The sequence below is a fragment of the Oncorhynchus kisutch genome, linkage group LG6, assembly GCF_002021735.2.
Source record: "Oncorhynchus kisutch isolate 150728-3 linkage group LG6, Okis_V2, whole genome shotgun sequence".
NCBI classification, from domain to species: Eukaryota; Metazoa; Chordata; class Actinopteri; order Salmoniformes; family Salmonidae; genus Oncorhynchus; species Oncorhynchus kisutch.
In genome coordinates, this window is record NC_034179.2 from 57,417,031 (window position 1) to 57,443,573 (window position 26,543).

General features: G+C 42.9%; 1 protein-coding gene across 1 annotated transcript in view; it reads left to right on the forward strand.

Annotated features, from left to right (window-relative positions):
• mlxipl (MLX interacting protein like) overlaps positions 1-26,322 on the forward strand; it is a 40,615-nt gene extending 14,293 nt beyond the window's left edge. Inside the window, exons 6-17 of the mRNA XM_031826999.1 lie at positions 4,765-4,939; positions 5,330-5,410; positions 17,847-17,998; positions 18,257-18,947; positions 19,146-19,219; positions 19,333-19,606; positions 19,709-19,821; positions 21,723-21,842; positions 23,495-23,622; positions 23,722-23,845; positions 24,197-24,326; positions 24,526-26,322. Coding sequence (XP_031682859.1) covers positions 4,765-4,939; positions 5,330-5,410; positions 17,847-17,998; positions 18,257-18,947; positions 19,146-19,219; positions 19,333-19,606; positions 19,709-19,821; positions 21,723-21,842; positions 23,495-23,622; positions 23,722-23,845; positions 24,197-24,326; positions 24,526-24,671 — 2,208 coding nt within the window. The 3' untranslated portion in view covers positions 24,672-26,322. The remainder of the gene's footprint in view (positions 1-4,764; positions 4,940-5,329; positions 5,411-17,846; positions 17,999-18,256; positions 18,948-19,145; positions 19,220-19,332; positions 19,607-19,708; positions 19,822-21,722; positions 21,843-23,494; positions 23,623-23,721; positions 23,846-24,196; positions 24,327-24,525) is intronic.
• The last annotated feature ends 221 nt before the right edge of the window (positions 26,323-26,543 follow it).

Sequence of the window (26,543 nt, forward strand, 5' to 3'; positions counted from 1 at the left end):
ACAGTAGCGATGCTATATACAGTAGCGGGGCTATAACAGTAGCGATGCTATATACAGGCACCGGTTAGTCGGGCTAATTGAGGTAGCATGTACATTAATGTATAGTTAAAGTGACTATGCATATATGATAAACAGAGAGTAGCAGCAGCGTAAAAGAGGGGTTGGGGTGGTACATTGCAAATAGTCTGGATAGACATTTGATTACCTGTTCAGGAGTCTTGTGGCTTGGGGGTAAAAGCTGTTGCGAATCCTTTTGGTCCGAGACTTGGCGCTGTCCGGTACCACTTGCCATGCGGTAATAGAGAGAACAGTCTATGACTGGGGTGGCTGGGGTCTTTGACAATTTTTAGGGCCTTCCTCTGACACCGCCTGATATATAGGTCCTGGATGGCAGGCAGTTTAGCCCCAGTGATGTACTGGGCCTTGCGGTCAGAGGCCGAGCAGTTGCCGTACCAGGCAGTGATGCAACCAGTCAGTCTCTGAGGGGGAATAGGCTTTGTTGTGCCCTCTTCACAATGGTCTTGGTGTGTTTGGACCATTCTAGTTTATTGGTGATGATTGAGATTCTGGCTCTATTTTTTTTACAATATTTCCAATCCTTACTAGTGAATACAATAAAGTTAGATTTGTTTTACATTTAAAGATCATTTGTTTATCTGGAACCATTCAGAAAATGTTGTCATACCTGAGTTGGCTTCATGAGTTAGTGAATCAAAATGATTGTGTGATAATAATCAAATTGGTATCATCAGCAAAGAGAATGGGAAGTACAGTAGAAGATACAGCAGCAAGGTCATTGATATAGATTAGGAATAACAAAGGTCACAATTATCCAACCCTGTGGCACATCACAGGATATCTTGGCCCTGGTAGATGCACAGCCAGCCGATTGCATAAACACATTGTTCTCTATCATAAACATAACTATATAACCAGTTATACCTGTATGTATAATCATGAAAACTGTAATAATGCAATTTAGAAAATAATATTGAATGATTTACCGTGTCAAATGCTTTGGATAAATCAAAAAAGATGCCAAGAGCGTATTCATTGTTGTTAAGGGCTGTAAAGATTTTATCTACAAATTGCAAAATAGCCATATCTGTGGAGTAGTTTTTACGAAAACCATATTGGTGCTCATAAAGAATACAGTGTTGATTTAAATGTTTCAACATTCTTTTATACATACATTTTTCTAGGATTTTAGAAAAACATGGTAATACAGATATTGGGAGAACATTTGTAAAAGATCTTGGATCCTCAGATTTATAGAGGGGAATAACTTGAGCAATTTTCAAATCAATACCAGTTTGCATAGATTTGGTGAAGTTTGGTGAAACGTAGATGTCCATGATTGGTTCAGATTTGGTCTGGTCATATTCTGAACGTCTATATTTGGGCCAGACGTCTGTGGACGTTTAAGGTAAGGCCGGCCCGGGTCAAATCTGAACCAAAAAATAGGCGTCCATGTTTGGCCCAAATCAAGGCCTGTACGGATCGGACCAAATCTGAATTTATGTACGTCTGTTTGGCCCAAATATAGGCCGGTCTGGACCAGACGTCTGTGGAAATAGAAATCAAGGCCTTCTTATGATTGTTTCTGATTTGGTCAGAATCGGACCATAAACTTACGTCCGTGGACATTGAAATCAAGGCCTGTCCAGAACCCATCTAAAAAAGACGTACAAAAGACGTGGCCTGACGGTAAATGCTTAGCGGGTTGACTCCATTCTATTTGCACCAAAATTACAATCTGTTTGTCTGAAAGGCTTTTTGAAATCCTAACACTGTAAGATCATATTTTATAACTTACCTAGCTAGCCATGTTGGCAATAGAATAAACTTTCAAATATTGACCATCTGACCCAGATTGTGATTTATACGTTTTTGGATTGCGTAAACAACAACAGTAATTGTATGATAGTTGAAAGCTATTTCCTTGAGTCAGTAAAGTGCATTGGAATTTACACTGAACAAAAATATAAACAGAACGTATAACCTGTTGAGGATTTCTCTTTTGCCAAGATAATCCATCCACCTGACAGGTGTGGCATATCAATAAGCTGATTAAACAGCATGATTACTACACAGGTGTGCCTTGTGCTGGAGACAATAAAAGGCCACTCTAAAATGTGCCGTTTTCTCACACAACACAATGCCACAGATGTCTCAAGTTTTGAGGGAGCATGCAATTGGCATACTGACGACAGGAATGTACACCAAAGATTTTGCCAGAGAACTGAATGTTAATTTCTCTACCATAAGCCACCTCCAGCTTCGTTTTTGAGAATTTGGCAGTATGTCCAACCGGCATCAAAACCATAGATCACGTGTAACCACACTAGCCTAGAACCTCCACATCGGGCTTCTTCACCTGCTAGATTGTCTGAGACCAGCCACCCGGACAGTTTATGAAACTTTGGGTTTGCACAACGGGAGAATTTCTGCACAAACTATCCAAAACCGTCTCAGGGAAGCTTGTCTGCATGCATCCTCACCAGGGTTTTGACCTGACTGCTGTTCTGGGTCGTAACCGACTTCAGTGGGCAAATGCTCACCTTTGATGGCCACTGGCACGCTGGAGAAGTGTGTTCTTCATGGATGAATCCCAGTTTCAACTGTACAGATTTATTTATTTAATCTGTTATTTTACCAGGTAAGTTGACTGAGAACACATTCTCATTTGCAGCAACGACTTGGGGAATAGTTACAGGGGAGAGGAGGGGGATGAATGAGCCAATTGTAAACTGGGGATTATTAGGTGACTGTGATGGCTTTGAGGGCCAGATTGGGAATTTAGCCAAGACACCAGGGTTAACACCCCTACTCTTACAATATAAGTGCCATGGGATCTTTAATGACACCCTTTTTAACATCCCATCCGAGAGACGGCACCCTACACAGGGCAGTGTATCACTGCCCTGGGGTATTGGGATATTTTTTAGACCAGAGGAAAGAGTGCCTCCTACTGGTCCTCCAACACCACTTCCAGCAGCATCTGGTCTCCCATCCAAGGACTGACCAGGACCAACCCTGCTTAGTTTCAGAAGCAAGCCAGCAGTGGTATGCAGGGTGGTATGCTGCTGGCAATGACAGACAGCATGTATGGCGTCGTGTGGGTGAGCGGTTTGCGGATGTCAACATTTGGGAAGGTGTGTGGCCACATTGTGACATCAGTTAGACCTCTCACTCAAACCCTATCTAATATTTTTTTCTTATCGTGCACCTAATCAAAAATGTCTATGAATATTCTTATTATGTATCCGAATGTATCAGAGTATTTTCAGATTTTGTTATTGACAAAAGTACAGTAAATTTAAAAAGCACATAGTTGTTCTGTTAGAAACATTTAAATGTGGCCCTATCCCTATAAGACAATTTCCACGAATGTAAGGGGTTAATTATTGGCTTAATATTAGGGCATTATCACAATTGACATAGACTAAAAATTGCTATTATTATTGTGATAAAGTGGAGGGAAATAACATGTGATTGAAAGAATAACTGAATAAAACAGGTAGAAGTGACAGAATAGGATAGTTAGTATTTCTTCTGTATTTTCTCTGAGGTTCATTGCGTCCGTGTGTCTGCAGAGGGGTGGGGGTCTCTTCATGTCTGTCCGTCTGCACGTGAATGTGTGACTGACAGAATTAGGTCAGGGACAATAGACTGCTGCTCTCATTATATGGAGAGACATTAAAATAAAGAAATTACTAAAAATAACCAATAATGGAACCAGGTTCCCTGCACGTACACACAGCACATCTAAGCTATAATTCCATTTCTGTGAATGAAAAAAACTAAAAGGTGAACAGGGGGTTTGTCGTAATCAAAAGTCATTTCCGTCTCATTCAGGGCTTTTCTATAAATGTCTCCCCTGGTTTGGGACGGAATATTAAAAGGTTAGGACATGAGGGTGTAACACAGCATTTTAAACACAGAGAGCAGACAGAGACTAGATTAGCTGTGAATGATCGTGAATATTTATATGATTATTGGATGGGCTTGGGGGACTTGATGAAGAATATTTAAACTATATTTAACCTTTGGGCTTGAATAGCTGAATTGGACATTATTGGACACAATGAGGGAGGCAAGTGAAGTTCCATTAATGTTCAGTTGTTTTTGTCTGAGTTTAGTACATTTAATTGACAGATGAGGACTGTGAAACATTCCTTTGCTGTTTTGATTTGAGTTGATATTCATAGTCTTGCATTTGTTTAGAATGAAGAGAATTGGCCAATTTAAATATTTGATCATAGTTTGAGAGCAGTTAAATTCACATGACACGCTGTGAATTACTTTCTATTGGACTTACTCAATATTCCAATGTGATGTTTGCCAGTCTTTTTCATCTACCCCTGTCAAATATTGTACTGTACTCCTTATCACATTGCTTTAGTGTTGTTGTTAGTGCCCTCTAGTGTGAGGACCAGGTTTTGAGATGTGATTTGTGTCCTGAAATCTCAATTTGGGTGTCCATTCTTCGGCTCTATCTCAACTAATCTTTCCGTGTTTCCTTGCACCTCTCTACGCCTCCTTCTCAACCCAATTGGAGGAGAAGGCCCAAGGGCTCTCCCCTCTGACCTTCTTCTTCAAAGGTTTTTGAGAATGACGCGAGGAAATAGTATGGGAGGAAGTGCATAAAGATTAATTGCGATAGAGCCATTTTAGATCAGTGATTTCTTCAAGGGAGGCAGGAAGGATTTATTTTAGTGTTGGAACTGAGCCTTCATGTTATCCCCACCCCACTGTGTCCAGGGTCAGATCTGCAGGGCGGAGCTGGAGAAATGGTCCAGTCAGATGTACCAGGAGCCTGAGGTCATGCCAGAGGAGGTCCACATGTTTGACCTGGACTGCTTTCTGTCCGACATCTCTGACACCCTGTTCACCATGACCCAGAAGCCCTGCCCGTGGGCCAACGACCGGCACAACAGTGAGTACCACGCCACAACGTCCATTCTACTTACTTATCTACCTACAGTATTAATATTATACTTAGAGGAACCATTTTACTGTCTACTGAAGCCCTACAGAAGCCCTGTCTACGATACTTGTAACACTATGATGCAAATCCCAATGAAATGTAAAATGTTTCTTCTTCTTTTTATTTTATTTACAAAAATAACAGAATACACCACTTACCATTTATCCAACCTATGGTCATGTGAGACAATAATGCAGGAAAGAAACCGCCCAACAAATGAGGAACTTCAAATGAATAAATTAGGCTAAAGATGCAAACAGAGGCACACAGCCACTGTCTCCGTGTCTCTGGTATGTTTTTCTGTATGTGATTGTAGTGTTCTACCTCATTCCTCCTTAGCGTACACCAGCAATGCTGACATGATACAGCCAGGTCTCACCCCACTGCAGCCCAATCTAGATGACTTCATGGATATCCCAGGTAATTGTGTGTGTGTGTGTGTACTGGATTTCTCTAGCAGTTTACAAACTCTCAGGTCTAACTGATCTGTTCCTGGCTGGTTCAGATGTTTTTTTCATGACTTCTCCGATCTCTTTAAGTCAGCTATAACAGCCTCCACTCTTCTGGGAAGGCTTTCCACTAGATGTTGGAACATTGCTGCGGAGCATTAGTGAGGTCGGCACTGATGTTGGGCGATTATAGGCCTGGCTCGCAGTCTGCGTTCCAATTCATTCCAAAGGAGTTTGATGGGGTTGAAGTCAGGGTTCTGTGCAGGCCAGTCAGGTTCTTTCACATCTATCTCTACAAACCATTTATGTATGGACCTTGCTTTGTGCACAGGAGCATTGTCATGCTGAAACAGGAAAGGGCCTTCCCCAAACTTTTGCCACAAAGTTGGAAACACAGAATCGTCTAGAATGTCACTGTATGCTGTTGTGTTAAGATGTCCCTTAATGGGAACTAAGGGGCCTAGCCCAAAACATGAAAAACAGCCCCAGACCATTATTCCTCCTCCACCAAATGTTATAGTTGGCATTATACATTGGGCCAGGAAGCGTTCACTTGGCATCCGCCAAACCCAGATTCGTCTGCCGGACTGCCAGATGGTGAAGCGTGATTCATCGCGCAAGAGAACGCGTTTCCACTCCTCCACAGTCCAATGGTGGTGAGCTTTATACCTCTCCAGCCGACGCTTGGCACTGCACATGGTGATCTTAGGCTTATGTGCGGCTGCTCGGCCATGGAAACCTATCTCATGAAGCTCCCGACGAACAGTTCTTGTGCTGACGTTGCTTCTAGAGGCAGTTTGGAACTCGATAGTGAGTGTTGCAGCAGAGGAAAGACGCTCAGCACTCGGCTGTGAGCTTGTGTGTCTACCACTTAATCTGAGCTGTTGTTGCTCCTAGACGTTTCCACTTCACAATAACAGGACTTACAGTTGATCGGGGTAGCTCTATCAGGGCAGACATTTTTATGAACTGACTTGCTGGAAAGGTGGCATCCTATGACGGCGCCACATTGAAAGTCATTGAGCTCTTCAGTAAGGCCACCCTACTGACAATGTTTGTGGAGATTGCGTGGCTGTGCGCTCGATTTCATACACCTGTCAGCAATGGGTGTGGCTGAAACAACCGATTCCACTGAGTGTCCACATGCTTTTGTATATATAGTGATATATCGAAAGGTTAAGGTTGTATCTGCATTTTTGTCAAAACTGAGTAATTGACATAGCCTTGTTCTATTCAATGTTCTCTAACTACATAGTACTCTAAGTACCTCCAATTCATGTTGTTAAGTTCAAAAGAGTACAATATAAAAATAGCCTACACCATTTAAACAAATGAGGGTTCGGAACGTTAAAGTCAATTATCTCAGAATCATCTTTTTGCAGATATAAACATAAAGTCCCAAGCTCTTGTTATGATTTAGATTTAATTTGCTCTGTTAAACCTACCCTTTGGAATGACTTCGACAGCAACAGTGAATCTATTTTAGTTAGTAAGAGATCCCTCAATAATCATTTTCATGACCGCACATTGGTAGTAGTCAGTGACAAATATCAAATATTGGTTTTTAATATTTATTTATTTAACCTTTATTTAACTAGGCAAGTCAGTTAAGAACAAATTCTTATTTACAATGACGGCCGACCCCGGCGATGCTGGGCCAATTGTACGCCTCCCTATGGGACTTCCAATCACGGCTGGATGTGATACAGCCTGGAATCAAATCAGGGACTGTAGTGACACCTCTTGCACTGAGATGCAGTGCCTTAGACCGCTGTGCCACTCAGGAGCCCTGGATGCGAAATCAAATGTATAGCTGTAGATAGATCAACTCTCCAGTAAGAGGTGATGCCAATCCTAAAAACAATTTCTGATACTAGATCTCACGTTGTTTCAAAGGCACAAATTCAACATATTTTATGGATGGTTTGTCTATGTTGAAAATTGGTTACCATGACAATCCTGTGATTGACATTTCACCTTCAAAACAGCAGTTTACATTGACTACTTTTTTCAAACCAATGTATTTTCCATGTAGATTCCACGCCACAATACATTGGCAGATTACGTTGAAGCAATGTTGATTTAACCAGTTTGTGCCCAATGGGTTACTACAGTATATGTGTAGGGAAATCTGATGGACAGATGTGGTGACCAGAAACGATTGAAGCTCCTGATAAAAAGTTATAAATGCTACTTTACCTATATATAGATTAGACTTATGTACTCTGTCGAAGAGAGTTAGAGCTACAAGAATAGTTTTTCACATACTGAATCACTGCATGTAGCCAAAATGACTCTGTTAAGCAGGTGGCCAGATATGCATCTTTAATCGATTTATACAGTGCCTTGCGAAAGTATTCAGCCCCCTTGAACTTTGCGACCTTTTGCCACATTTCAGGCTTCAAACATAAAGATATAAAACTGTATTTTTTTGTGAAGAATCAACAACAAGTGGGACACAATCATGAAGTGGAACGACATTTATTGGATATTTCAAACTTTTTTAACAAATCATAAACTGAAAGATTGGGCGTGCAAAATTATTCAGCCACTTTACTTTCAGTGCAGCAAACTCTCTCCAGAAGTTCAGTGAGGATATCTGAATGATCCAATGTTGACCTAAATGACTAATGATGATAAATACAATCCACCTGTGTGTAATCAAGCGCAGAGAGCATCATGAAGAACAAGGAACACACCAGGCAGGTCCGAGATACTGTTGTGAAGAAGTTTAAAGCCGGATTTGGATACAAAAAGATTTCCCAAGCTTTAAACATCCCAAGGAGCACTGTGCAAGCGATAATATTGAAATGGAAGGAGTATCAGACCACTGCAAATCTACCAAGACCTGGCCGTCCCTCTAAACTTTCAGCTCATACAAGGAGAAGACTGATCAGAGATGCAGCCAAGAGGCCCATGATCACTCTGGATGAACTGCAGAGATCTACAGCTGAGGTGGGAGACTCTGTCCATAGGACAACAATCAGTCGTATATTGCACAAATCTGGCCTTTATGGAAGAGTGGCAAGAAGAAAGCCATTTCTTAAAGATATCCATAAAAAGTGTTGTTTAAAGTTTGCCACAAGACACCTGGGAGACACACCAAACATGTGGAAGAAGGTGCTCTGGTCAGATGAAACCAAAATTGAACTTTTTGGCAACAATGCAAAACGTCATGTTTGGCGTAAAAGCAACACAGCTCATCACCCTGAACACACCATCCCCACTGTCAAACATGGTGGTGGCAGCATCATGGATTGGGCCTGCTTTTCTTCAGCAGGGACAGGGAAGATGGTTAAAATTGATGGGAAGATGGATGGAGCCAAATACAGGACCATTCTGGAAGAATGGATGGAGTCTGCAAAAGACCTGAGACTGGGACGGAGATTTGTCTTCCAACAAGACAATGATCCAAAACATAAAGCAAAATCTACAATGGAATGGTTCAAAAATAAACATATCCAGGTGTTAGAATGGCCAAGTCAAAGTCCAGACCTGAATCCAATCGAGAATCTGTGGAAAGAACTGAAAACTGCTGTTCACAAATGCTCTCCATCCATCTCACTGAGCTCGAGCTGTTTTGCAAGGAGGAATGGGAAAAAATGTCAGTCTCTCGATGTGCAAAACTGATAGAGACATACCCCAAGTGAATTACAGCTGTAATCGCAGCAAAAGGTGGCGCTACAAAGTATTAACTTAAGGGGGCTGAATAATTTTGCACGCCCAATTTTTCAGTTTTTGATTTGTTAAAAAAGTTTGAAATATCCAATAAATGTCGTTCCACTTCATGATTGTGTCCCACTTGTTGTTGATTCTTCACAAAAGAATACAGTTTTATATCTTTATGTTTGAAGCCTGAAATGTGGCAAAAGGTCGCAAAGTTCAAGGGGGCCGAATACTTTCGCAAGGCACTGTATTTAGGGCTTCGCTTCTAAATATGCAGCTGGGGAAACCCATATGAAAATGTATATATTGGCATGTATTATTATATTGTTGAGTTAAAGATTCCTCTGTGAGTGGCACCCCTGGGCTGGGCTCTCTGTTCTGTGTCATGTTTATGCCATGTCCGGAGTGAGCTGGAGGTCAGAGGATGGGTTGAAACACAGTAGAGTAGGGAAGTGGAAGCACATGTGGTTAACCGCAACACGTGGCAAAGGGGCCCAGCGGGATCAAGGGATAGAGATGGAGGGAAAAAAGGATGGAGGGATACACGATAGAGGGATGGAGATATTGGAAGGTAGTATGATTTATTTTCTTCTCCGGTGGTTTGAGTAGAGGATTACATTGTTTATGACAAGAACTCTTTATTGCATTGTTGCAACTCTCAGTTTGATCACTTCCTAGGATAGTAATATGCTCTGGACTGCCATATTGATTTGATAATTATGTATTTGTCAGTGCTGCATTTCGTCCCTCTACATATCGGTACTGTAGTCCCCTGTACTGTGTGTGAGAGTGGGTTGTCAGGGGTATTGGCACGAGCATGTTCCTCACGGTCTGTTCTTATGGCCTTGCCAGTACCAGGGTCCTTTGGCAGTAGGGTCCTTTGGGATCAGCTTTCTGCCTCCGTCACCAGGGTCAGCAGGGTGGCAGGGTGCTTGTCAGGGCCCATGTGTTTAACTGATGGACACACAAATAGAGACTCCCTTCCCATCCCTCCATGTGACTGTGTCACAACATACACCATGCCATGATGTGACTGAGACAGAAGGAAACAAAGCCTCGCCGCTGGTCACTGATCTCAGGTTGTATATCATACCAGGTTGGTGTGAGTGGGTATGATCCTCAGTTGTTAGAGTAGGGTTGCCCATTGATATAGTGTCTTCTTGAACCTTCTTGAAGGTTCACATTGCTAAGGAACTAAGGTTCATATTGGTAAGTATTCTTGTAAATTATCTCTGAAAATGCACTACTGCTAGATTTTATGGGATTTTTTCATATCTTAACAGGTATTCCCTTAAAATATTGCATTCATTAGGGAAGGACATTCTTTCGTTCAACTTGTTTTAAACGTAAAAAATATATTTAGGGTTGTGGCGGTCTCAAAATTTCTTCAGCCAGTGATTGTCAAGCAAATAATTGTCGGTCTCATGCTAATTGAATGTTAATTAACATAAACAAATTTAGCATCTTCTGGCTTCCACACACAGCCTACAAGCCACTGATGCAGACCTTTGGAACATCTACATTTGAAAAAGTCTAATAAATCCATGTAATATAGCCTACAACTTCACAATAAATCCATTATTTATTTTAGAAGCATGATATGAAGAAAATGTAGTCTATTTCAGAAGAACAGAACAGAATAACATACTCTGAGTTGTCCTATGCCAAATGGCTGTTGGCTACACTAGCTCATTTAGCAGACTTCTAAGATTTGCTTAGAATTCCATGGCATTATTTTCTCCAAATGATTTGAGGGAATGTGGCTATTCTGTGATGAGCGGTTAAAAAATAAATAGGTATTCCTATATGCTTAATTTGGAGTTATTAATGTAACTTTAGATGTTCTACAAACATTTGGCTATATGTTTAGATTTCTAATACATCGTAAGGCTGCATGATGCAACTCTAATGATGATTTGAAAAAAGTTGCTTGAAAGGCATGAGCTCTGCTTTGTTTTTTTGAGTAGGCTGTACACACTTTATCAGTCTCTCATTCAGAATTTGTCAAGCACTTGATAATGCCTAGAATTTAACGGCGGAATCCCCATTTGTATGGCCGTAATACACCCTAAAATCTATGCCATTTGCGGGCAGTGTGCCCTTCTCCCTGAGTGCTGCTCGCTCCATCACGTGATCAGGTCTTTCTCATAGGCTACAAGTGAAGACAGACACATTGGGGACGCAACTGCGTGCATCCTTGTCCAATTCCGAGGTACATATTGATGATATTGAACTGTCTACATTTAATTTTCGTCAGCCAACAAGATGAGTAGGCCTAACGAACAGCAAAAGCACTAGGCTATGCCAATCTACTAACCCCCATAGTACAAAGATCAACCTATTCAATTCTGTGCGATAAATAAATATTCCAAACATAGTCTGCAACAGTTGTGGGATGCGTTAGATCCCAAATGAATAAAACCACTAGCATAAAAAAAACTTTTTTATGCAATGTGGCTGACACAACATATCAGAACGTTGAGCTTAAAATGTTGATAAGCTATTAGGCTATTTCTTAACATTATAAGTGTAGCAATGCAAACATGGTAGTAGGCTATAAGCTTGAATGTTTCCCTGGCGGAAAACACTATTATCAAAAGTGACCGCAAATGTGATTATGCATGAAATGCTTTTATTATAAAGATGCATTTTTATGGTGAAAATTATCTTCCTCAAACTTGAAACTCACGCACTGCTTATGTACAGTGGGGCAAAAAAGTATTTAGTCAGCCACCAATTGTGCAAGTTCTCCCACTTAAAAATATGAGAGAGGCCTGTAATTTTCATCATAGGTACACTTCAACTATGACAGACAAAATTAGAACCAAAAAAATCCAGAAAATCACATTGTAGGATTTTTAATGAATTCATTTGCAAATTATGGTGGAAAATAAGTATTTGGTCAAGAACAAAAGTTTATCTCAATACTTTGTTATATACCCTTTGTTGGCAATGACAGAGGTCAAACGTTTTCTGTAAGTCTTCACAAGGTTTTCACACACTGTTGCTGGTATTTTGGCCCATTCCTCCATGCAGATCTCCTCCTAGAGCAGTGATGTTTTGGGGGTTTTGCTGGACAACACAGACTTTCAACTCCCTCCAAAGATTTTCTATGGGGTTGAGATCTGGAGACTGACTAGGCCACTCCAGGACCTTGAAATGCTTCTTACGAAGCCACTCTTTCGTTGCCCGGGCGGTGTGTTTGGGATCATTGTCATGCTGAAAGACCCAGCCACGTTTCATCTTCAATGCCCTTGCTGATGGAAGGAGGTTGTCACTCAAAATCTCACGATACATGGCCCCATTCATTCTTTCCTTTACACGGATCAGTCGTCCTGGTCCCTTTGCAGAAAAACAGCCCCAAAGCATGATGTTTCCACCCCCATGCTTCACAGTAGGTATGGATGCAACTCAGCATTCTTTGTCCTCCAAACACGACGAGTTGAGTTTTTACCAAAAAGTTATATTTTGGTTTCATGTGACCATATGACATTCTCCCAATCTTCTTCTGGATGCTCTCTAGCAAACTTCAGACGGGCCTGGACATGTACTGGCTTAAGCAGGGGGACACATCTGGCACTGCAGGATTTGAGTCCCTGGCGGAGTAGTGTGTTACTGATGGTAGGCTTTGTTACTTTGGTCCCAGCTCTCTGCAGGTCATTCACTAGGTCCCCCCGTGTGGTTCTGGGATTTTTGCTCACCGTTCTTGTGATAATTTTGACCCCACGGGGTGAGATCTTGCGTGGAGCCCCAGATCGAGGGAGATTATCAGTGGTCTTGTATGTCTCCCATTTCCTAATAATTGCTCCCACAGTTGATTTCTTCAAACCAAGCTGCTTACCTATTGCAGATTCAGTCTTCCCAGCCTGGTGCAGGTCTACAATTTTGTTTCTGGTGTCCTTTGACAGCTCTTTGGTCTTGGCCATAGTGGAGTTTGGAGTGTGACTGTTTGAGGTTGTGGACAGGTGTCTTTTATACTGATAACAAGTTCAAACAGGTGCCATTAATACAGGTAACGAGTGGAGGACAGATGAGCCTCTTAAAGAAGTTACGTCTGTGAGAGCCAGAAATCTTGCTTGTTTGTAGGTGGCCAAATACTTATTTTCCACCATAATTTGCTAATAAATTCATACAAAATCCTACAATGTGATTTTCTGAATTATGTCTGTCATAGTTGAAGTGTACCTATGATGAAAATTACGGACCTCTCTCATCTTTTTAAGTGGGAGAACTTGCACAATTGGTGGCTGACTAAATACTTTTTTGCCCCACTGTATATCAGTTAGGCTCTACACCCCTTTTAAAGCAGATTAATGTACTTAATTTTAATAAGTTATTTGGCCACTTTAGTTGTAATACAAACCTTATTAAAACATATAGGCCTATGGGCTAGGCTACATAAGGTGTGTGACTGATTCGAGAAAGTAAAAACAAAAGGCTTTGTTACTTATGCTGGGCATCATTCACAGGTGATATATAATTCACAAGTGATAGGCTAATATTGTCACCTGTATCGAAACAGGAGCAGCGGAAAAAATACATTTTATCTATACACTTAGAGGACGCTTTTCCCCGTGGTTTATTTTCATGCCAGCTATACTCCTGTAGTAATTATAATTAATGTGCTAAATATTAGGATATTAAGTTGAGAAATAAATATAGGTCAAGCCTATAGAAAGCTGAGCCTCCTCTTTTTAGTAGAGGCCATCACTCTATTTTCTCACGCAATTTCATAGCCTATTGAAATGTTGTGCAACATGAGCTCATGCGCCATCTTGAAGTGTTTGATTAGATTTTCAGACACATTTGCATTGATGTCAGAGTGATTAGAGGGACAATAGAGTGCTGAGTACCAGGCAGTTAGCAAGTTTAGTATGCTACGAATGGCCATCAGCAGCATCAGAGCTTGGAGAATCCGAATTACCATGACTAAACGGTCACGTGGAATTTGACTGCCTTCATGACTCGTGCCCGCTGGTGTGGTGGTAATACGGTCACCGCAACAGCCCTAGGTATTCCGTATTCTGCTTGAAATGCATTTAGTGTGAGGTGGAAACAATGTCTGTCCAGTTGGTACAGTATCACTGTGCCTTGCCAAGTTGGCAGTGGGAGAGTTGTTTTATGATGCTTCCTGACCGCTGGCAAGGGCAGACACTCTGGAAGCCCACCCAGTCTGATTCTATGATATCATCACACCACAAGCAGATAAGATCATAGAATTATGTAATGGATCAGATGCCTTTCCTGAGTTAGCAACAGACAGGCAAACATAATACTTATTGAAGTACACAGAATAGACTAATAGTTGACTAAAATAGAAACAATTATTTTTACATTTAACAGATGCTCTTACTCAGAGTGACTTACGGCAAGTGAGTGAGTGCATACATCTTCACTTTTTTTATCCACTTTTTTATCCATTTGCACAAAAATTAGGCCCCTACATGTACATTATTCAGTACAGACGTTATACTTGCCAAGACTGCAGATGTGTTTTATTAACAGTATGTTGATTCATCAACATGGTTCAGGTGTGATCTTTCCTTCAAAGTCAGTGACATTACTGCCATTAGTGCAACTAAAATAAAAACTAATAAATGCAACATTTGGACAATGGATGAAGATACTTTTTCAAACTTTTTGAATGTTTGTAACGGTTCTTTTTAGTTGAAGGAGAGGCGGACCAAAATGCGGCTTGATGATGATTCATGTTTGTTTAATGAAGAAAAAACTATACATGAATAAACGAACAAAAACAATAAACGTGAGAACGCAAAACAGCCCTATCTGGTGCAAACACAAAGACAGGAACAATCACCCACAAACACAGTGAAACCCAGGCTACCAAAGTATGATTCTCAATCAGAGACAACTAATGACACCTGCCTCTGTTTGAGAACCATACTAGGCCGAAACATAGAAATACCCAAATCATAGAAAAACAAACATAGACTGCCCACCCCAACTCACGCCCTGACCAGACTAAATAATGACAAAACAAAGGAAATAAAGGTCAGAACGTGACAGTCCCCCCCCCCAAAGGTGCGGACTCCGGCCGCAAAACCTTAACCTATAGGGGAGGGTCTGGGTGGGCGTCTGTCCGCGGTGGCGGCTCTGGCGCGGGACGCGGACCCCTCTTCACCATTGTCTTAGTCCGCCTTATTGTCCGCCTCCGTGGCTTTCTAACCATGGCCACCCTTCTCAATGACCCCACTGGACAGAGGGGCAGCAGCTCGGGACAGAGGGGCAGCAGCTCGGGACAGAGGGGCAGCAGCTCGGGACAGAGGGGCAGCAGCTCGGGACAGAAGCTCGGGACAGAGGGGCAGGGGCTCTGGCGCCTCTGGGCTGAGGGGCTCTGGCAGCAGCGCCGGACGGGCTGAGGTGCTCCGGCAGCAGCGCCGGACAGGCGGGACCACCTGCAGGGAGGAGACAGAGAGACAGCCTGGTGCGTGGGGCTGCCACAGGAACCACCAGGCTGGGGAGACCTTCAGGAGGCTTGGTGTTAGGAGGCACCTGAAGGACCGGGCTGTGGGGGAGCACTGGAGCTCTGGTGCGCAACCTTGGCACCACTTCCCCAGGCTGGACAACTACTCTAGCCCGGACCCTCCAGAGTGCAGGCACAGGTTGAACCGGGCTGTGGGTAAGCACGGGAGATCTAGTGCTTACTACACGCACCTCTCCCTTAGGCTCCACTCCCACATTTGCCGGCACGAGCGGAGCGCAGGCAGAGGACGCACTGCACCCTCCCAGCGCCCCGGAGACACAGCACGCAGAACCGGCGCAGGATACCCTGGACCAAAACTGCGTACCGGCGACCAGACCCGCTGAGCAGGCACCATACGCCCTGGCTCGATGCCCACAATCGCATGGCACTTTCGGGGGGCTGCCCTATAGCGCACCGGGCTATGGGCACGTACTGGCGACACCGTGCGCTTAACCGCAAAACACGGTGCCTGACCAGTATTGCGCTGCTTATAATAAGCACGAGGAGTGAGCTCAGGTCTGCTACCTGGCTTAGTACCACACCTAGTCTGCCCCTCCCCCCCCCCCCATTTTTTTTGGGGGGGCTACCTCTCGTACCTGTCACACTGCCTCCTCATATCGCCGCCGCTCAGCTTTCATTGCCTCCAGCTCTGCTTTGGGGTGGTGATATTCCCCAGCCTGTGCCCAGGGTCCCTCTCCGTTCAGTATCTCCTTCCATGTCCAGGAGTCCTGTGATGCTGGCCGCTGTTGTTGCTGCTGCTGCTGTCGTCGCTGTCTTTTACCACGCTGCTTGGTCCTTGGTTGGTGGGTGATTCTGTCAGGAATTTCCTCCTCTTCCAAAGAGGAGAGGCAAAAAGGATCAGAGGACCAATATGCGGCGTGGTAAGTGTCCATGGTTCTTTTAATACGTAAATGTACACATGAACAACTGACTACAAAAACAAGAACCGTGGAAAACCAAAAACAGCCCTATCTGGTACAAACACAAAGACAGGAACAATCACCCACAAAACCCAACACCAAACAGGTTACCTAAATATGGTTCCCAATCAGAGACAATGACGAACACCTGCCTCTGATTGAGAACCATATCAAGCCAAACATAGAACTAGACAAACTAGACAATAAACATAGAATGCCCAACCAGATCACACCCTGACCAACCAAAACATAGAAACATACAAAGCAAACTATGGTCAGGGTGTGACAATGTTTTATAATCCATCAGATATTGACATGATTATAGCACATCATAAATGTACTGGCACAGACAAATAACGAATAGTTATTTGTGGATGGAATTCAGGTATTCATTTTATTGTCAAATGTCACCTTTTTTATTAGAATATATTAATTGTCTTACTGTATCAGCTATTTTTTTTATATTTTGTGTTAAAATATATTGAATTACATGCGCCTCATTTGCATAAATATGGTGGCTGTGTTTGCATATATGAACACAATAACATAAAGGTGTGGGACAGGGCTGCAACCACCAAACACTTGCTCTGTCTACCCTACCTTCACTGTTTAGTCTGCCTCATTAATTACTGTTGTCACGTTCTGTTGCATAATTCAACAAGTGTGTTAATAGCAGGATAACATGCTTGGCTCTAGATTACACATTTTTAAGCATACTCTACATTGTTTGCAATTTCAGACATAATATCACTATAAACTGGGTGGTTTTCGGAAGTTGCTTTCATTTCAGCGGATCTAATTTGTAAACATTTCAACTATTACTTTTTTCAATTCCACAAAAAAAGGAACACCCCATCAAAATAAAGTGATCTGTCTTCTCTTTCTTGTGATGTAAGTGTCGAGAGCTGACAAAGCTTTAGCGTTCTTATAGATTCAACAGTAGAACAATGTATTCCATTAAGCCCATTTCAACCATTGCCAGGGTGTGTTTGACAGGTCATTACAAACATTTCCGCGGTCATAACGTTAACGGGAAAAAACGTCATGCATAAGCAAGAGTATGAAAGAGTTGCAGGAGTAAAATGAAAGCAACCAATCCAGCGAGATTTAAGTGACAAGTGGATTTTGCACCACAAACACAGGAAATAGATGGCTGAAAAAGACAGATCCTCAGGTGGGTGGGGCATACGCCTTGCTAATCTCCTTCCATCTGTCCATGCAGGTTCTACCTGGAACCAAAAAGGGCTCTCCTATGGGGTCAGCCAAAGAACCCGTTTGGAACCCTTTTTTCTAAGAGTATAGGGTTGATGATTGTCTTTTTTCCTGTCCTGTGTTAGATATCTTTATGAGCTACCGGGGCCAGTCATTGGAGCAGGTTGCTTATGCTGACTGTGGCTACTTTGAGAGCTCCTCCAGCGGGGCTTTCCCCTCTGTGTCCAGCCCTGTGGTCACCGTTCCACAGCTACACGTCGACACTCAACTAGCTCAGGTACAGTAGCTAAGCGCTTTGCTTGACAATTTGGAAACTGTTGTTCTTCCACTGTTAGGGGATGGAAAAGTGATGAAAAAGTAAACGATTCACATGAAATTTGGCACATATTGCCTGGACTATGTATTCTTTGTTTTGGGTACCTGCGTTTTCATTGCATAGTTTGTTTTACTGTTTACTGTTAAAGTGATAGTTTATAATATAAATTGTACCCAAAATGTTTTAGTCATGAATGAAAACAATAAATCTCTCTTCCAGTCCAACCTCTCATCTGACAGCCTGTCTCAGCCCTCTTCATCCAACTCTCTGTCAGGCCCTGGCTACCACAGACAACCCCTGACCTCTGAAATGACCTTCAACCCCACTAACAACCCCAAGTTCAAAGGTCACCAACAACAGGATTACCACAGCGAGTACCATACTCCCAGCATGGTATCAGGGGCCATGCCCTCCTATGGACACCAGGCTTACTCCGGCGCCGCCGTCTCCATCGCAACCACCAACATACAACAGCAGCCCGTCTCCCCAGGAGACGGAACCTTTTTGTATCCGCCTCCCTGTCACAAGTACGGTTACCACGCCACCACTGCCAGCTCAGTGACCTCTACCGTCATCACCCACACGGGATCCACTATGGGTGGCAGTATTCTGGGATCGGATCCTCAGGGTCATCACGGGTACTCCACCACGGGAGACATGTACTCCCCAACATCCTGCCTCTCTCAGGGGTACTCGTCCGTGGTCTCGGCCCCGGCCCTCCCCTCTCTCAGTGTACCTCCTCACTGCTTCTCAGCCCCACAGCAGCCGGGTGTGGCGGGTGGTAGAAGGGGGAAGCACAAGCAGAAGACAGCAGTGGGGGTGCAGATGGGGTCCCGTCTGTCCACCCCTCAGACGGCTCCCCCCCAGACCAGCTTCCTGGCAAAACTACTGTCCTCCAGCACCCAAGAACGTGAGCATATCCATTCACTTATTTTTTCCTTCATCATACTTTCATACTGCAGTGATACACTGATGCACATGCCGTTCCAACACTCTTGGTCTTGTATTCACCATTATCCACTATCACTGTCTTACAGAAACATTAACCAAAACCATTGTACGCTTGTTTTACCTCCGCACAGTTCACTTTTGGTCATCTTGTTTTTAGGCAAACCAACGCTGGGATTCGATGCAACTTTAGTAGCAACCAAAGGGCACAGGTCAACCTCTCCCAACTCTCCAGTAAGGCCAATATAGTTTATTTAGTTAACACAGGTGTGAGTTTAAAAGACATAATTCAAACCTTTACTGCAGATTACAGTTGTACTTTTAATCAGATAATATGTTTGGTTCAGCATTCGAGCAGCAGCATGCGTATCGGAGGAGTGTCTGGATCTCAGCTGCAGCCTGGGTCTCCCTGGCCCTCAGGGATCCCACTTCTTACACCAATTCACTGCCAGATGTCTACCCACAGCCACGCCGGTCTATACACTAGTACCTCCCACGGATCTGCCGTCTCTGCTCTCCTCACCCAGGGCTCAACACACCCCAACATACCTCTCCTCATCCCCAAGACAGAAAAACTCTCCCCTGTACAGATCTACGGTTCTGAGAAAACTAGTTTAACAGGTAATTAAGGACGAACATAATTTAATGTAAAAATGTTAACATGTCATGTGTGGTTGAAAAGCAAAGAAATCCATTCCTCTTTGTTTGTTTGTTTGTTTTTAGTGAGCTTCTCGGGACACTCAGGGCAGATGTCCCCAACCAACCTTCTAGAGAGGGCATCCAACACTGAGTCTCCGCACTCCTTACCTGGACATTCCAAAATGGAGTCAAACAAGGTAAGCAAAAACAACTTGACCATTCATTACTCAACACACATCCTATGGAATACCTAAAACTACTGTCTGATAGAAAGACAATGATGAATAAACAAAATACTGAAAGGGAGAGGTAAGTTGCTATTGTGTCTTTCCTAAATTGAACTCGAGAACTCGAGGTCAGACGACTTATGTGTTTTTCCCCCAATCAAATCAAATCCAATTTTATTTGTAACATTCAACAAATTAAAGAGGTAGACCTTACCGTGAAATGCTTACTTACAAACCCTTAACCCACAGCGCAGTTCAAGACATAGAGTTAAGAAAATATTTACTAAATAAACTAAAGTAATAACAATAACGAGGCTATATACAGGGAGTACCGGTACCGAGTCAATGTGCTGGGGTACAGGTTAGTTAAGGTAATTTGTACATGTAGGTAGGGATAAAGTGACTATGCATAGATAATAAACATCGATGTCAATGTGAATAGTCCGGGTGGCCATTTGATTAATTGTTCAGCGGTCTTAAGGCTTGGGGATAAGACTTGGGGATTTTTGGATTTTTTGGGCCTTCCTATGACAGCCTAGTATATAGGTCCTGGATGGCAGGAAGCTTGGCCCCGGTGATGTACTGGGCCATACTCACTACCCTCTGTAGCGCCTTACGGTCTGATGCCGAGCAGTTGCCATACCAGGTGATGCAACTAGTCCAGATGCTCTTAATGGTGCAGCTATAGAGTTTTTTGAGGATCTGGGGACCCATGCCAAATCTTTTCAGTCTCCTTAGGCTGAAAATGTGTTGTCGTGACCTCTTCACTACTGTCTTGGTGTGTTTGGACCATGATAGTTTGTTGGTGATGTGGACACCAAGGAACTTGAAACTCTCGACCCGCTTCACAATAGCCCCGTCGATGTGAATGGGGGCGTGTTTGGCCCTCCTTTTCCTGTAGTCCACGATCAGCTCCTTTGTTTTGCTCACGTTGAGGGAGAGGTTGTTGTCGTGGCACCACACTGACAGGTCTCTGACCTCCTCCTCATAGGCTGGTTCATCGTTGTCGGGGATCAGGCCTGCCGCTGTTGTGTCGTCAGCAAACTTAATGATGGTGTTGAAGTCGTGCTTGGCCACGGACTCGAGGGGGAACAGGGAGTACAAGCGGGATCTAAGCACGCACCCCTGAGGGGCCCCCGTGTTGAGGATCAGCGTGGCAGATGTGTTGTTGCCTACCCTTACCACCTGGGGGCAGCCCGCCAGGAAGTCCAGGATCCAATTGCTGAGGGAGGTGTTTAGTCCCAGGGTCCTTAGTTTAGTGATGAGTTTTGTGGGCACTATATGGTGTTGAACGCTGAGCTGCAGTCAATGAGCAGCATAGGTGTTCCTTTTCTCAAGGTAAATGTCCTGTGACTGTCCTGTTGGTAGGATAGTCTTGAGCGGAGTTGATTTTCAAGTGATTGCACGTTGGTCGGTAGAAAGGATGGTAGAGGCGGGTTACCCACTCGCTGACAAATTCTCACAAGGCACCTACCTCCGCCCCCCTGTATTTTCATATTTTCTTCATGCAAATGATGTGGATTTGGGCCTGGTCTTGGAGATGCAGAATATCCTTCGCGTCAGACTCATTAAAGAAATCATCTTTGTCCAGTTCGAGGTAAGTAATCCCTGTTCTGATATCCAGAAGCTATTTTCTGTCATAATAGACGGTAGCAGCTACAAAATAAATTACAAACAATGTGAAAAAACCCAAAATATCACAGTTGGTTAGGAGCCCGTAAAACGGCATCCCCTCCGGCGCCATTCTTCATTGCACTCCACCCGTGTCAGAGAAATGAACAGTGTCTGTGTTGAGGAGACCGTCGATAGATAGATGTTGACAATCTCAATTTATAAGCACACAGTTCCTGATTTATGTGTGTTTGTTGCAGACAGAGACCAGGAGGATAACTCACATCTCTGCTGAGCAGAAGAGACGTTTCAACATCAAGCTAGGCTTTGATACTCTACACAGTCTCGTCACCACACTAAGCTCTCAGCCAAGTATAAAGGTAGGTACTGCAGTACGATATCCAAGACTCCGATTTTTCACGTTAAAAAGTGTGCCAAACAAAAATCTTTGATTGCAAAGTTAAACAAACCACACTCTTCTATCCACCAGGACTACTTTTAACCATTTCCACAGGAAATTTTACAAAAATACAACAGAATGCAACAGAATGAACCTCAGTTTTTTTTATGTGACCACGTTTTCCAAAAACTCAGTTAAATATCTACCCCGAATTAAGATTCAAAGATCTTAATTCAGAAAGAATGGGGTGTCAGCTGACATGAAAACTTGAGTGTGAAAAAATATGTTCTGGTTCAGTACAGTAAAGTACAGTACAATACAGTAGATTATACTGTACTCTACTCTAATGTGCTGTACTGTACTAAACTGTACAGTACAGTACTGTACTATATTGTACTGACCTGTACTCTACTTTCCTTTACTGTACTGTACAGTGCTGTGCTGTCCAAACTTGTGAAACAGACGTCTATGATGGGTTCAGATTTGGACTGATCAAATTTCAACTACTTTTCAACGTCCGGTGTTGGTCGATGCACAGTGGTTGAGAGGGCTGGTTACAGTAAATGGAAAGAGAGTGGGCTCATGGGTAGTTGTCAGTAAGAGCTGGGAGAAGTGACATTAACTGGAGAGAGCGAGAGAGAGAGAAAAGAGACTGGGAGAGAGAGGGAGAGGTTCTTCAGACTGTTTTCACACTCTTGCTTTAACTACCATGTTACAGAAAGAGAAAGAAAAGAGTGGAAGGGAGGACAGTAAAGCAGGTGACCCAACTGTGGTTTGTAACTACTATGAATTCCCATAGGCAATTCAGTTGCAGTCATTCTGTTACTGATTTTAGGTTATTCTGTTACTGATATGGTAGCAGAATGATGCATTTTAATCACTTAATAAATCACAAAACCAAATTGCTATCAGTAAAAACACTATAGCTAATTGGTCGGTCTACCTTTACTTGTTACTTCCGTGAATTTTCATTATCCTTTCTCCTCATGAGGGTTGAGAAATTAGAAAATATCTTAAAGATATGTGAGTTTTTGGTCACAGAAGACAAATCATTTCTGCACAACTAACTATAAATGTTGATTTTAGATGGCAGGGCTCTTTACTTCAGCGTTATTGTGTTTTGATGTATTTCTAATACCTTTTAAGACTTTTGCTACCAGGTGTTTTCCAATACCCCTTTTCCAACTGTTTGACCATAAATCAATGCCTTTGCTTTTAAAAATTTTGCGAGAATTTTTTTGATTTTTTTATATGCCTTAATTTCTCAAATATATAGGCTCTTATCATTCATTTGACACCAACTTTTATGTGCTACTATGAACTTCATATGTTAGTGCTCATGCAGGTTTTACATTGGAAATGCCTACTGCACAAAACAAGGCATAGTGGAGCAGAGGATGGGAAGCTGCAATGAGCCGTATTTAGGAACTGTTATCAACACCAATCACCCCAGTTACAGTAACACAGAATGGTTTTAGTAATCATATCTTGCCACTATTCCAAACACACAGCATGAGATTCCGTGTGGTATTTCCCAGCAGTAACCCCTTTGTTCCATCGAAATAGAACAAGTAAATACATGGAGCATTATGCATCTACATTATTGTCTCTGTGCTCTGTCCCATGTCCCAGATCAGCAAGGCCACAACGCTACATAAGACAGTCGAGTACATCAGTAAGATGCAGCAGGAGAGATCTCAGCTACATGAGGAGGCTCAGAGACTCAGGGACGAAATTCTGCTCCTCAACTCTGCCATCAAGTAAGACCACCATCTTGAAACACATTAAACATAATCTGTGTGTGTGTGTGTTTGTGCGTGTGTGTGTAATGTGATCATACCACTTCTCTCCCGATGCAGTGTATGCCAGCAGCAGCTGCCTGCCACCGGTGTGCCCATTACCCGTCAACGCTTCGACCACATGAGGGAGAAGTTCAGAGAGTACGTCCGGGCGCAGACACTACAGAACTGGAAGTTTTGGATCGTATCTTTAAACTCAGTGATAGCATAATTAGGAGAAGCATAGATTCAGTGTTAGATCCAGACCTGGGTTCAAATAGTATTTGTTTTCTTTCAAATAATGTACTTTTTCTGGTGTGCCAGATGGTCTTTTTTTTAAAATAGATGACTCCATTGTTTACATTGCACCAGACAAGATCAGTCAACCGTGCCTACAGTATTTGGAAAAAGCTAATCAAATGGTCTGTTTTTGACTAGTAGCTCACATATGAACAGCCAATGAACAGATATGCATATTTTGTATCATATATTGTAAATAGTGTCATGGGTGTCATAATAATACATGAATCAGGTGCTTTCCTAAACACGGGCTCAGTTCAGCATTATCATAGAGCCCTTGTTTGAGTCCTATAACGGGATGGTGTCCACAGCCAGTGTTGAGGATCTTTGTCGCACCACTCTGTCCTGGCTGGACCAGCACTGCTCTCTGCCTGCCCTCAGACCCAGTGAGTTCAACATCACCAGCTTCAATGACTATCAGTTCGTCATCTAGTCTGTCTGTCTGTTAGTCATCTAGGTTTTGCCTATCTGTCTCTGTGTTTATCTGTCTTCTGTCAGTTAGTCATCAAGTGTTTCTCTGTGTGTCTGTCTCATTTTTCTCTTTCTCTCGCTCCTCATCTCCCTCTTACCTGATCCTCTCCTCAGTGGTCCTTAGTTCACTCCGTCTCCTGAGCACCTCCACGTCCATCCTGACAGACCCCAGCCTGGTGCCAGAGCAGGCCACCCAGGCGGTCACCCAGGCTAAGGGCCTCCCTCACCCTCACCTCCCTGGCCAACCGCAGGACCACTGAGAGACCGTAGTCTGCTCCCCAAGCAAGCCACCCCGGTTGTCATCCAGGCCCTCCCCACCCTACCCATCCCCAGGACCACTCCCCCTCCACGTGGCCCATTAACAGGGAAAACACACAGCCTATGTGACCCTATGGAACATTATAGTACCCTGTAACACACAGCCTATGTGACCCTATGGAACATTATAGTACCCTGTAACACACAGCCTATGTGACCCTATGGAACATTATAGTACCCTGTAACACACAGCCTATGTGACCCTATGGAACATTATAGTACCCTGTAACACACAGCCTATGTGACCCAATGGAACATTATAGTACCCTGTAACACACAGCCTATGTGACCCTATGGAACATTATAGTACCCTGTAACACAAAAGCCCAGTGACCCAATGGAACATTATAGTACCCTGTAACACACAGCCTATGTGACCCTATGGAACATTATAGTACCCTGTAACACACAGCCTATGTGACCCAATGGAACATTATAGTACCCTGTAACACACAGCCTATGTGACCCAATGGAACATTATAGTACCCTGTAACACACAGCCTATGTGACCCTATGGAACATTATAGTACCCTGTAACACAAAAGCCCAGTGACCCTATGGAACATTATAGTACCCTGTAACACACAGCCTATGTGAACCTATGGAACATTATAGTAACGAGTAACACACAGCCTATGTGACCCTATGGAACATTATAGTACCCTGTAACACACAGCCTATGTGACCCTATGGAACATTATAGTACCCTGTAACACAAAAGCCCAGTGACCCTATGGAACATTATAGTACCCTATAACACAAAAGCCCAGTGACCCTATTAAACATTTTGAAATCCGTAGATTGAAAACCAAACGGTGCCAATGGATCACAGAGCTGAACCCACTTTCAAGCACACATACAGTAGGTATTGTACGGTTTAGTGCCCAAAATAACTATATGATTCTCGGAGGGACCAGAACATTTCTATCCTTTACAAAAGGGATCATGTATATAAGGAGGACTGGAGGTTCAGCATGGAGGGACTTAATCCCAGACCAACACCCACCACCTCACCATTTCCCGATGAACCAATGTACTCGAATAAGCACAAAACATTCCAAAGCTATAATCTTAGTTATATTCTTAGCTATAACCTTTCTGTAAGGTTACCTCATATAATGCACTTTTATGGGTGATTTTATAGTGCTGAAATAATTTTGAAGTTACCATTTTTGTGTTCTGTTGTCCCAATAAAATTCAAATGAGGGAAGAGAAATTGAACGGGGGTGCTTTTCAATCCACATAGGCTACTATATCTGTGAATGAATTATGTAACTACAATTATATCCTGTAGTTATATCATTTTGAAATGACATCTGGTAACACAGCTGCCAAAGGTGTTTAACTATTCTGTGCTAATTGTCTCTCAGGTTATGATTGTATTGTATATTGGAAGTATGGTCCTACCCAACAACACACTATCCCCTGCTTAATATAACTGTCTTGAAGGCAAATAGATGAGCCATATGTTTCCTACAGGCATGCTGATATTTCGATATTAATCTGATTATGGCAATTAGCCTTACTCTGATTATGTTTTTTGGAGTAAGGTCATAATCTATGCATAAACCGATTAAAACACCTGGATTTTCAGCTCTTTCAAACATGTAAACCACACAGATGTAACGATATTCTTCGTCCTCCTCTGACGAGGAGTAAGAAATGTCGGACCAATGCGCAGCGTGGTATGTGTCCATGTTAATATTTAATGAATCAACTGAACACTGAAAATATAAAATAAAAACGTGAAAGACAGAAACGAAAACAAAACAGTTCTGTATGGTGCAGACACACAACAGAAAATAATCACCTGA